Source organism: Leguminivora glycinivorella, chromosome 16 (assembly GCF_023078275.1).
Source record: "Leguminivora glycinivorella isolate SPB_JAAS2020 chromosome 16, LegGlyc_1.1, whole genome shotgun sequence".
NCBI lineage: Eukaryota > Metazoa > Arthropoda > Insecta > Lepidoptera > Tortricidae > Leguminivora > Leguminivora glycinivorella.
This window is the reverse complement of record NC_062986.1, coordinates 14,442,934-14,455,410: the sequence shown is the minus strand read 5'-3', so window position 1 is coordinate 14,455,410 and position 12,477 is coordinate 14,442,934. Positions and strand designations below refer to the sequence as shown.

At 36.1% G+C, this 12,477-nt stretch overlaps 4 protein-coding genes across 4 annotated transcripts in view; 1 reads left to right on the top strand and 3 right to left on the bottom strand.

Moving 5' to 3' along the window:
• LOC125234508 overlaps positions 1 to 12,477 on the bottom strand; it is an 81,054-nt gene that overhangs the window by 24,831 nt on the left and 43,746 nt on the right. The window lies entirely within an intron of this gene.
• Positions 4,062 to 5,954, top strand: LOC125234511 (glycine-rich protein 3-like). Its single transcript, XM_048140776.1, has 2 exons — positions 4,062 to 4,244; positions 5,615 to 5,954. The coding sequence occupies exons 1-2, from the start codon at positions 4,091 to 4,093 to the stop codon at positions 5,800 to 5,802; spliced, it is 342 nt and encodes a 113-aa protein (XP_047996733.1). The 5' UTR covers positions 4,062 to 4,090; the 3' UTR covers positions 5,803 to 5,954.
• LOC125234506 (cell wall protein DAN4-like) lies at positions 6,213 to 9,092 on the bottom strand. The gene is made up of 2 exons (XM_048140771.1): positions 8,456 to 9,092; positions 6,213 to 7,995 (listed from the first exon to the last, which is right to left on the bottom strand). Exon 2 carries the CDS (start codon positions 7,422 to 7,424, stop codon positions 6,390 to 6,392), a length of 1,035 nt encoding a protein of 344 aa, XP_047996728.1. The 5' UTR covers positions 7,425 to 7,995; positions 8,456 to 9,092; the 3' UTR covers positions 6,213 to 6,389.
• On the bottom strand, positions 10,603 to 12,339 carry LOC125234504. The gene is made up of 2 exons (XM_048140769.1): positions 12,230 to 12,339; positions 10,603 to 12,123 (listed from the first exon to the last, which is right to left on the bottom strand). The coding sequence occupies exons 1-2, from the start codon at positions 12,245 to 12,247 to the stop codon at positions 10,957 to 10,959; spliced, it is 1,185 nt and encodes a 394-aa protein (XP_047996726.1). The 5' UTR covers positions 12,248 to 12,339; the 3' UTR covers positions 10,603 to 10,956.

Sequence of the window (12,477 nt, the reverse complement as noted above, 5' to 3'; positions counted from 1 at the left end):
TTATTTGCCATAGTGCAAGTTGTTCTCTAGATGTCACTTACCGCAAACTGGGTAATGACTTGTTATCGTAAAATGTATAAGTATTTTTTGACGTCCAAATATTTCGCTAGATGTCACTGTACCACCTGCAAACTAGCGAACGATATTCTACGGTTAATTACATGTAATTAAATTGTAAATTTTAATATTTTCATCTTTTTTGACAAATAAGTCCGTTTTGAAATAGTTATTTATGTGACTGGTTGATGAATGATTACATCAAATTTAATTAAAGATCCCGCCATAAATATGTGGCGTTCCATTTTTAAAGGGTCCACATCCTTTATGTGCTATAAGGAACCTTTAGGCATGGAAAGTCACATGAAAAGTTGTCGTAACTTAATAATAGATGGCGCTGCATTCGAAAATCTTGACTGATAACCAGAGATCGGATTTTTGTGCGTCATCTCATACTAAAAGTCATTAAAATGATGTAAGTCACTAAGAATGTCGCAAATCCGTCCGATCTCTGCTGATAACTCACCATACTATTCAATATACTCTATGAAGTCTAAGATAGTCGTTATTGATATTTTTCTAGCACGAACGAAGTGACACCAGTGGCTTCATTCCGATATTTAGTTCATCGATAACTTACATTGTGATGTCATGATGTGTCATTAAGTATTATAATTATGTCATTAATTATTGCCGTGGCCCTGAATCTTGAGTAGTTTCATGTGCTCTGTCTAGGTCTACCCTTTTTAGGGAATATAGGCTTGAATTTATGTGTATATAACATTAATGTTTTATACAAAAGTCACATGTTTGAAAATTAATGCTCAATAATAATAAAACGAACCATCCTCATCCTCCTTGCGTTATCTCGGCATTTGCCGCGGCTCATGGTAGCCTGGGGTCCGCTGTGACAACTAATCCCAAGATTTGGCGTAGGCGCTAGTTTTACGAAAACGACTGCCATCCGACCTTCCAACCCAAAGGGTAACTAGGCCTTATTGGAATTAGTCCGGTTTCCTCACGATGTTTTCCTTCACCGAAAAACGACTGGCAAATATCAAATGATATTTCTCACATAAGTTCCGAAAAACTCATTGGTAAGTACGAGCCGGTGTTCGAACCCGCGACCTCCGGATTGAAAGTCGCACGCTCTTACCGCTAGGCCACCAGCGCTTAATAAAACGAACCATATTATTTTTATTTTGTCAATCACTAAGAACTTGACGTACTCGCTAGAAAAATATCTAGGTATAGACTCGTATCAAAACAAAAATCTACTGTGACAGTTTGTGGTATCTGAATCTAGTCGTCGTTTGGTAAATCCCCGGGTGAAGTGCGGTGCCGCAGGGTCCGGTACACGTACGACAGACTGTAATAATAATAACGGTAAGGCAGCTTGGGCCCTGCCCCGCTGCTGGCGGCACCCTAGGTTAGGTTTTTTATAATGTGTTTATATATTTTGTATTGTTTTGTATGTGGTTTTGTATTTTACTTTTATAATCATATTATAAAATAGCCTAATCTAAGAGAAAAGATAAATAAAGGAAATAACGGTAAAACTAGCATAGTCACTGACTGGGATACAGAAATATAAGTTGAAGGATTGCCAACAGGATATGGGACATTTTTACTTACTTAAAAGTTTATAGAGTTATCCATCCTCCTTGCGTTATCCCGGCGTTTTTCACGGCTCATGTGAGCCTCGGGTCCGCTTCCAAGAGTTTAAAGTAGTAATTTTGATAATTTAAATCATGATAGTTTCCTACTAGTTAAAGTCGCTCTTAAGTACCTATCCCAACAAATCTCAGAACTTCTCGAAAGTGCAAAACCCAAACTAGGATAGAGCTACCGTACGTACCCATAATGAAATAAAAATGTGAAAAAGGGATCGGCACCTACCAAAACCTGTATGCTAGGTTATTATGTACGAAACTCGTATCTACATTATTCATATATTTTGTTCTCAAAAACGACTATGTAGGCAAGCGTGGTATCGCTAATAGAACCATGATGACATTTTAAACTGTTTTGTGAAGTCATTTTTTTTTCTTAACGATTAAAACTATTTATTTGGCAAATATATCAAAAAATAAGTACCTATAGGCACGACCAAGGCACGACTATAACTTGACTTAATATAGTTAAAGCTGCCCCAACTAACTTTTTTTTATATACCTCGTCGGTGGCAAACGGTCATCGTAACCTATGGACGCCTGCAACTCAGGGGGTGTCACATGCGCGTTGCCGACTCATTAGAAACTTGTACACTCCTTTTTTGAAGAAGCCCATATTGTAGTTCATCGGGAATACCTTGGCAGGAAGCTCATTCCACAGCCGGAGCGTCCGCTGGAGAAAATTCCTCTGACTCCATTTAGGTTGCAAGGAACTTTTGTAGTTCCGGAGTATGATATCGTCACTACTTTTAAAAAATATCGTATTTCACGCTGTTCCTCAAAGTTAAAACGCAGTAAGTCTATATGTATTCCATACATACTTACTACAATTTTCTTTTCATTGACAGACGAAAATACAAGTTTTTTTTAAAGTAGTGACGATATTTAGTAGTAGTATATCAAGATTAGAATCTGCAAACTTGACCGCCATGGCGTTTGGGAAGTCGCGTGACGTTTAATGGTACCCTGTTATTTATGTAAATTTTGTTTATTCGGACGTGTTGATGGTTAAAACGCAGGTAAAATTGTATCCAGTATTTGAACTTCTCCGATTGGAGAAAATGATAAGAACAATGAGCGAATTTTAAGACATTTTTTTTTTTATGATTTTTTAATTCCTACAAGTAGAAGTACAGCACGGTTACGTTGTGCATATAGGCTTAACTAACAGTAGCTGATGGGAAATTGGCTCTTGGAATTGTATCGATGAGGATGAACTCTATAAAATAGTACATTGTGTATTAAGGGCGAAAAGTGAAGAATTACGAACGAGAGGCGGTGTGGCTTTAATTACTCGAGTTTGTAATTCTTCAGGCGCCCGTGATATACACAATGTTTTTCATCACACTTGCGAAGTAATAATTAAATTTTAAACTATTTGTATTCAAATACCTACGCTGACATTTTGGACATTCGTCCGCCATCTTGTAATTTTTGACAGGTCGTGGAAGGCCCCACTCAGCCCTAGGGCAGTAAAATAGCTCATTACGTATCAGTATGCAGGTACATGGTGTTTGCTTTGACGTTCATATGCGCATTGTAATATGCCTACTTGAAAAAATAAATATTTCATTTTCATTTTCAGGCATGTAATAACACCGTTTACGAGCGAGTGTGATGAAAATATAATGTAATTATTGAGAGAATTTATGGCACTTAGGAAAGGTATTTGTGCTGGGAAAATCCTAGTAAAAAGTCAAACTACTGTTTCTTACTTTGATCGCGAAGAGGTCAAATCCACGGTGCGTACGCGCCGTTGACTCACTCATCTCTGGATATATAAGGTCTGCTCCACTGACCACGGCACACTTGTCAACTTGACACCATGAACAAGGTGAGTGCTGAAGACATTTAGGTTTTAATATTGTTACACTTACAAAAACGTGTCTTGTTTTGAACTTGGCACAGTATCTTTAAACATATTTAATAACCTCATTTTTTATTTTTTAAGAGCATTTTTTTTCTCTATCAGGCTCAACTGTCGTTATTAAAAAAAAAAACTTCACATTAAAAAATGTAGGTACATAATCACATTAATCACAGTGCCGACTTACGTTTCTTTTAAAATGCGTAATGTTTTTTAATTTATGTATTTATGATATTATACTAAATAATAGAAATCCAAATTCAAGTAAGTTGTTACATATAACGTAGGCAGACTTGTCTAACCGGTCAATAAGAAAGACATATCCAAACTATGTGGCTTTAAGGAATATCAAATTTTATTTCGAAAAAAATGTTGACTTCAAACCGTATCAACAATATTGATGCTACAAATCCTTTAGTAAATGTAAATTCCTTCAAGTTGCGTGTCCTATCATCTTTACTTACAGGGGTTCACAAATTGAATTACTTTGTGATGACTTAACAATTAATTTTCTTTTTAGATAATCTGCTTTGCTCTCGTGCTCTGCGCCAGCATGGCGCTTTCATCAGCATACCCTGCGGCTGAACCAGCCCAGGACGTTCCCTACATAACCTTGGAAGAAACAGCTCCAGTGGAGGAAGAGACCCTGCAGCCTGAGGAATCACGACACGGCCGCCACGGCTGGGGAGGCGGCTGGGGGCATAGAGGTAATTTTATTTATTTATTTTCCCCTTACTACTTTAATACCAGCGGATAAAAACACATTTTATCCACTAGTGGGTAAAGCAATTTGACCTTGAATATAGTCAAATTAACTGCTTTAAAATTGATAAAAGTAGGTGAATCTAGTGATGAAGATGATTTACCACCTCTGGAGTTACTGGAAGCAGTGATAAACGCATTTTTTGCGTTGTAGTTTCCTCGCTATAGTGAGGCGAAAAATTTTGTGTTACACTCGGGTGCAAATGTATTTTACTTCTCATGTGTTAAAAAACCCGCAAGTTCAGGATTCTATTCTCGAACCACTCGCTTCGCTCGTGGTTCAACTATAGCATCCTTTCACTTGTTCGTTTTTCAAATCCACACTCGGCGTTAAAATATAACTTTGCCCCCTTGGATAACAAATAACTATTATTTATTTAAGGTTCATCAACAAATATACAACCAAATCTTGACATTAAAGAAAGGCGCGAAATTTTTTATGACAATTAAACCTTCGTGTCGTCATCTACATTTTCAATCAATTGTCAAGTGTTATGGCTCATCGATGATTCCGCCAACATTAAGGTTTAGGAAGGCACGCGTTTTTCATGAACCCTATGTTTTTCAAATTTGCAGCCTATTTTGTGCCTAGATTTGTTGTTGATAGTTGACCGTCTGATTCAACACTACAACAATTACAGATAGAAGAGCTAAAAGACACATCAATAAGTATCTTTAGTGCGTTTTTACTTTATCCAATCTGATATCGGATGTCGGAAGGATTTCAATAGAAAAAATCCGAGATGGCGCCTGTAATGTATGGGATATCGGTCCGACATCCGATATCGGATCGGATAATGTGAAAACGCACTTATAGTCACGACTTGCGACAATACTTCCTTATAGTATAAATCTAAGACCTATCATAATATATATTGAGTAAGGTACAGCAGGTCAAATATCGACTGGGGGACAATTGTAACTAATCCATTTCTTCCATTATTACACTATGAGTTCTACATGTATCCACTGAACACGCCTACCATGTATAACCGGTGGACACTCTATTTAATAATGCAAACATTGTAATACATGGAAATAATGGACCAGTTACATTTGCCCCCAGTCGAGATTTGCCCCGCTGTACCTTAATATAACTTATGTACACATGGTACAATTTATTAGCTAGATGTAGATAGCGTTTATACAAGAATCTATTAAAACTAATAAAACTAATTTGACTTAATGACAATATATTTCCTTGGGTAGCTTTGTACGACTTGTTGTGTTCCCTACTTATTCTGGTTCTGGATAAGTTTTAAATAAGAGCAAAAATCTAAAGGTCTTGGCACTGAAATTCCCTATTTTACTTCAGGTTGGGGGCATAGGGGCTACGGACATGGCGGATATGGCCCCGGATGGGGTTACGGCGACGGATGGGGCTACGGGGGCGGCTATGGAGGCGGCTACGGGGGCGGCTACGGGGGCGGTTACGGGGGCGGTTACGGGGGCGGTTACGGGGGCGGTTTCGGCTACGGCGGAGGCTGGGGAGGTGGCTGGTAAACCTGACTGCATAACGCCTCTTAAGAGTTTGTGGAATACTCAATAAGCTTTAGTCATGTAGATAAATAATGTGTGAGTAAAATGTGCATGTAATGAACAAAGTCGTGTTTAAAAAAAACTGTGATAAAAATTAATAAAATTATTTAAGATGAGTATGGTCATTTATTTTCCAAACGTTTATTTACTTGGTAACAGAAACATGTAGGATTTATATTGTGCATTTGGACATTTAATTTACTTAAGTATATAATATGACTATTACAATCATTTTGGCCGTTAATGTGGCCTACTAACTAACTAAAAACTACGTATACTAACTTAATAAATAAATAAAAGGCAGCAAACATATTATCCTAAATACATTCTACGCGAGAGTATATATAAGTATTAGGTAGAAAAAAAACATTTTTAAGTACCTACGGTCTATAGGCATTCATTACCAACTGATATTTGAAGATGCAATACACTTTTTCTTATTTGATATACAGTATAAATCACACTTCTTGGGTAAATATGTAAAATCAGTCGTCAGGCAGATTCAGATCGCATTAAGCACAACACTTCAATAAAATCTGAAGTGTTTTAACTTATTTTTCTAAAAAATCATCGTCGATATCGTAAACTTCTTGTGGGTTGTCATAACACACGATCCGGCCATCTTTCTCGACGCAATATTCGGCATCGTCGATATATGGGATAGGAGTTGTTGTTGTAGTTGTTGTTGTTGTTGTTGCACTAGTTGTTGTTGAAGTAGAAGTAGTACTAGTAGTAGAAGTAGTAGTAATACTAGTAGATTTAGTACTCGGTGAAGTTATATTAGTATTAGTTGTAGCAGATGTTGAAACACTAGTATTAATAGTAAAATCAGCGGTACGGGTCGAAGAGTTTTCGTTAGATTTTCTGCCTGTCATATTGAAAACGTTTGTAGGCTCTTTTAAGGTAGACATTGGAGTAAAAGATTTATTGCTAGCATTATTAGTTTTGGAAGTTGTAATAGCACCAGCTGAGGATAATATTTTTTCAACACGGTCAATAAGTTCGAAAATTTTCAAGCTGTCAAATTTTGTTTGTGTTTCTCTAATCGTCGTAGAAGAAGGTGTATTTGTCATAGTAGAGGTATCAGTGAAAACCCTGGGAGTAGTTGTTACAGAAGTAGTGCTAATACTTGCGTTTGTAATAATGAGAGCAATGCTTTTTTCGACATCTTCTAGTAATTCTTCTGTATCAATTTTTGATAGCTCTGGTTGATCTTCAATGCTACTAACACCAGAACGAGTATTAACTTCAGTATTGTTGAGTGGAGGAAGGGTGTTAGTAGTTTTATTTGTGGCATTTGTATAGGAAGGGACAACAATTTCAATAGCATCTGTTGTTATATAGTCAGTCACGTTTTGAATTGTAGATCCAGCTTCTACGACTTTAATGTCTTTATTATTGCGCCTGTTATCAGTCCTGCGATTGACATAGCCACATTCGATCCTGTCCCCACGGGGAATGCAATCCTTGTTTGCTGGTTCGGGCTCAATAGTTTCTAATCCTTCATTGTTATAGCCACATAGAACTCGATCACCTCTCATTTGACAATTATTATCATTAAATGCATAACCATTAGATTGTAGCATAGCGCCATATCGACGACTTTTCGGCGTAACTGAACTTTTCTGGCCTACACTAGTTTTCACTGTTGTTTTGTTTACTGGTAGATCCCATGTTACCTTTTCTTTTTCCAAATGCTTTTTAGTTTTACCCTTAGTACTGTTTTTTAGGTGAATAATACGTTGTGTTTATTTTGATAGTAGTGAAGGGTACCGTAGACGCAAATGTCGACGGAAAACTTGTAGTAAGATTATTATTTATGATTCCATTAGAATTATTGAAAAGAGAATTATTAGAAATAGTATTAACATTATTATCAAGAAGCTTTAATTTTATATTATTGTGCCTCCATCTTGAAATTTCTGAGTTATTCATTGAATTACTAGTTAATTTGGCATATAGCGATGTACTATTTTTAATGTTTGTTCGGTAAACTGGTACTCGTACATTAAGTTCTCTTTTGTAGTTACCATTAGTATTATTTTCGTCGTCCATAAAAGTTTCAAGAAATAACTGTTCGAAAAGTATACCTCCAAGTCTAGGTGCACATTGTCCTCCATTTATGATTAAAAGTAGTTGAATTGAAAGTAGTAACTTCTGCAATGGAAATATTTACCAGTTTATTTACCATTCAACTACAAGTGTTGTTTACAAGCAGTGTACGATCAGTTTTTTTTTCGCAGCGGCCAGTGCACGCGTGCAGCGGCAATGTAGCCACATTATATTTTTTATATTTTCATGAATTCATTAAACATTAATACACGGTGATAGAAAAAGGACCGTTCAAACTTTGCATAGTGACTTTTGAGGTCATAATGAATAACTTTTATTATGGGACCAATGACAAAATCACGAAAAAAAATTTGGGTGTTTCATACATTTCGATTCTCATAATGCCGCTCAATTCTATGGAACAGCCAAGTTTTTTTTCGCGATTTCAGCATTGGTCCCATAATAAAAGTTGTTCATTATGACCTCAAAAGTCAGTTGTTCACTATGCAAAGTTCGAACGGTCCTTTTTATTTCACTCTGTATAAGTAGGTGTTAATTTACATACATAAACATCTTGGAGGAGTGAAGCGCACATTTTCAAATAAAATGCTATAAACAACCAATCAATGGCCAGCATCTATCGTTAGACATTGTTCAACAGTCGTTACATAGTATACTCAAACTTACGTGACAAGAAATAGCGATAACAGTTTTATGTGGTGTTTTACTGTTACATTCAACCTTTACCCTTCGATTTTAAATATAATTAAAATGTTACATTCTTTTACAAAATCTCACATTTAGGTGCAGTAAATGCAACTTTATAAATGTTTTTTACCTAAATTTATATAGTACTAGATTTGGCCCGCGGCTTCGCTCGCGTTACAAAGAGACAAAATGTAACCTATCTCACTCTCCATCCTTTCAACTATCTCCACTTAAAAATCACGCCAATTCGTCGTTCCGTTTTGCCGCGACAGACGGACAAACATACAGACACACACACTTTCCCATTTATAATATTAGTATGGATAAAATAAAACTATGGAAACGCATTAAATGGACGGATTAAATGGATTATTATGGGCCGGTTTGGCTCAGTCGGTAGTGACCCTGCCTGCTAAGCCGCGGTCCTGGGTTCGAATCCCGGTAAGGGCATTTATTTGTGTGATGAGCACTGATATTTGTTCCTGAGTCATGGATGTTTTGTTTTCTATGTATATAAGTACCTATGTATTTATCTATTTAAGTATGTATATCGTTGCCTAGCACCCATAGTACAAGATTTGCTTAGTTTGGGGCTAAGTTGATCTGTGTAAAGTGTCCCCAATATTTATTTATTTATTTAAATCGCGTATAATGAATTTACAATTCATCCCGATGTTTCGAACAATTTACAGCTTTCGTGGTCAACGGGTGACTAAGGAAAAATTACAATGTGCAAAAATCACCCCGTTGACCACGAATGCTGTAGTGTTCGAAACGTCGGGATGAACTGTAAATTCATTATACGCGATTTAATCCGTTTCCATGGTTTTATTTCATTTCACAATATTAGTATGGATGTTAACAAATTTGTTTTACGATATTTCTCGTATTTATGAATCTCGATGTTTCAATTAAAAGAAAACATATTTTCCCCTCACTAGCTCGGAAACACGTGTTTTGTCCTTCAATACCAGCGGGTAAAAACGCATTTTATCCACTAGTGGATAAAGTAATTTGACCTCGAATATAGACATTTTTAATGCTTTAAAATTGATAAAAATTAGTGAATCTAGTGATGACGATGTTTTACCACCTGTGGAACTACTGAAAGCAGTGATAAACACGTTTTTTTTGCGTTTTACTTTCCTCGCTATAGTGAGGGGAAAAGTTTTGTGTTACACTCGGGTGCAAATGTATTTTACTTATCGTGTGTTAAAAACTCGCAAGTTCAGGATTCTATTCTCGAACCACTCGCTTCGCTCGTGGTTCAACTATGGAATCCTTTCACTTGCTCGTTTTTCAATTTCACACTCGGCGTTAAAATACAACTTTGCACCCTTGTATAACAAATAACTATTTTAATGTTCCCAATTATGCCTTAAACCGTAATTGAATAATAGTCGGTGAACCCAAAATCATCAGCAAAACTAAATATCAAACACTTCGTTGGTTCGGTCACCTCTTGCTTTGATTGCATGATCTTGTTTTGGAAGTTAAGTCACTATAAAGGTTTTGAGGAGCCATATTCATTAGGTTAAAATGTAGGTTAGAAATCGTAACAAACGATTCTATCTCCAATTTCCACACAATTTTCCAATTTTACTGTAGGCCTTTGGCTTCTTGTTTTACAACTTTTCGATGTTGTATGTGTATCTACTTCTACTGTAGTAGTGGTAATTGCAGTAGTGTCAGTTGCAGTGGTGGTAACTGACGTAGCAACGTCGGCATCTGAGGCACTATTGGTAGGTACTGGTACTCCATTGATTACATTCACAGTGTCAGAGAAACATAGTAATAGTAAACTAATCTGTAATAGAAATTACGTTTTGTAATTAGTCTCGATATCTATACATCTGAACATACTTACCAAGACAATTCGTTTCCCTTTGCCTAGGTACTTGCTTTTGTTGGATGACTGATGTTAGAATAGGCGTTGCCAATGCGATTAATTGTAATACAATTTAGATTTTTTTTTAAATAATAATATGATTGTATTGAAATTATTGTTTGTTTAAATATGGACTTACGGAGTCAACTTACCGATATAAGCATTAACATTTTATGAGACGTATGACTATGATTTTTTAATTTATTTGGCGTGTTTAAAAGTTGTGTAGAGTAAGCAAATCGTACATTTTGTTAATGTAAGTAGTTTTAAAGTAGCTGAATTATCAATCTAAGTACCTACAGACATAAGTACGAATAAAGTAGGTACAGCGAGCTGCAGAGGTGCATGACGAATTTATCAAAAAAATATCATAAATTATCCAAGTAATTTTGCAGCTCACTGTACATATTTCATTTGGGCTAATACTTGCCTACAAACTAAAATACTTTTACTTCTACAATACATTTTCATTATATTAATATTGTACGACAGTATATTTTTCCATTTTTCTCTACACATTTTTTCTCTCCCTTTTTCTCAAAAGGCTTTGGGATTGTATCACCTGTAGGACAAAATATACGCCCGCCTTTCTCGACACATTTTGTCTCGCTCTCTTTTTTAACATACTTAGGAGTTGTAACCTCAGTGCCAAACATAAGATGTGAAAGAGTTAATTTTGAAGTAGTCCCACTACGTAAATTTAGTATTTTCGATAGATCTAAATATTGTTCTGGAAGTAATTTGGTCGTTTCTTTAGTAGAAGCATCAGTATTTGTAGACATAGGAATGGTATAAGGAGTGGTATTAAGAACTCTATTGGATACAGAAGGAATTCCAGTATTTCCTGGAAGTGCAGCCACAAGTTTTGAAATTTCAACTCTCAATTTTACTATTTCGTTTTGTAATGAGTTTGGACCACTTCCCATTCTCAGTGCTTCGCTGTAGTCATTTGTATCATTTAAATCAAGATTACCACCAGATCGCGCTATATTACTAAAATAATTCGATAAAACTATCTTAGCAATCTTATCCTTTTCCGGGTCTGGATTATATGGATCAGGGTAAGGACCAGTCACATAGCCACATTCTATTCTGTCTCCATGAGATCTGCAAAGATCATCTAAATCAATGACTTCTTTTTTCCTGGGTTCATCTGGGTTTTTATCATAGCCACACAAAACTCGATCGTCTACATATTGACAACGATTAAGGTCATAAACGTAGCCCTCCGGTTGAAGCTCTGACTGACTTGGAGGTTCTTTATCTCTAGCACGACGGTATCGTATTCTTTTTCCAGGGGACTTGGTTTTGTAAAATAATTTTGGTTTTCCAGATTGTGTTACGTCCATATGCTCCGTAGTGTTATCGTTTCTTCTTGACTTGGAATTGTTTACATATTGAAATGCTTGCATATTTTTGATAGTTGATTCAGTATTTGATAGTAATACAGAAGTACCACTCTTGGTGTTCTGCATTATAGTATCGAGTTTGTTGGTAGAATTTGTAATGGATATTCCGAATTTATGACTTTGAAGAAAGATTGTGTCAGAAGCAGGGTTAGAAGTTGAAGCTACTTCAAGTACAGTGCAGGGTAATTCTCGTATAGTTAAAAGTATGCAGGTCAAGAGTAATGATGGCTGCAATTAGAAAATATATATCGATCTAAAACACAGCCGGGCAATCCAAATTCTCTGTGTTACTGTAGGACATAGGTTGGAATTAACAAGATAGCTTAAAACTTACCCGCAATCGCTCTATCATTGTTATTTTTGAAATAAGTCTGATCAAAATGTTCGCTTTTAAGATTAATTTTATTCTTTTAAAATAAATCGGCTCATCGACTGAATGCAAAATCTTATCATAAACTACTCGCCTGTCAGCTCCATCCATGTTAGATTATCATCAAAAGTACACGCCTCCTTAATGCGAAACAAATCAACGTTGAAGAATGTGGTGGATGCAATAATTGATAAAAGTGACTTACAGAAACT

Bases quoted from the DNA above. Each gene is read 5' to 3' on its own strand.
- LOC125234511 (XM_048140776.1), top strand. From the start codon at position 4,091: ATGGCGCTTTCATCAGCATACCCTGCGGCTGAACCAGCCCAGGACGTT. The intron at 4,245-5,614 runs GTAATTTTATTT...ATTTTACTTCAG, and splicing joins AGGCGGCTGGGGGCATAGAG to GTTGGGGGCATAGGGGCTAC.
- LOC125234506 (XM_048140771.1), bottom strand. From the start codon at position 7,424: ATGCTACAATCTAATGGTTATGCATTTAATGATAATAATTGTCAAATG.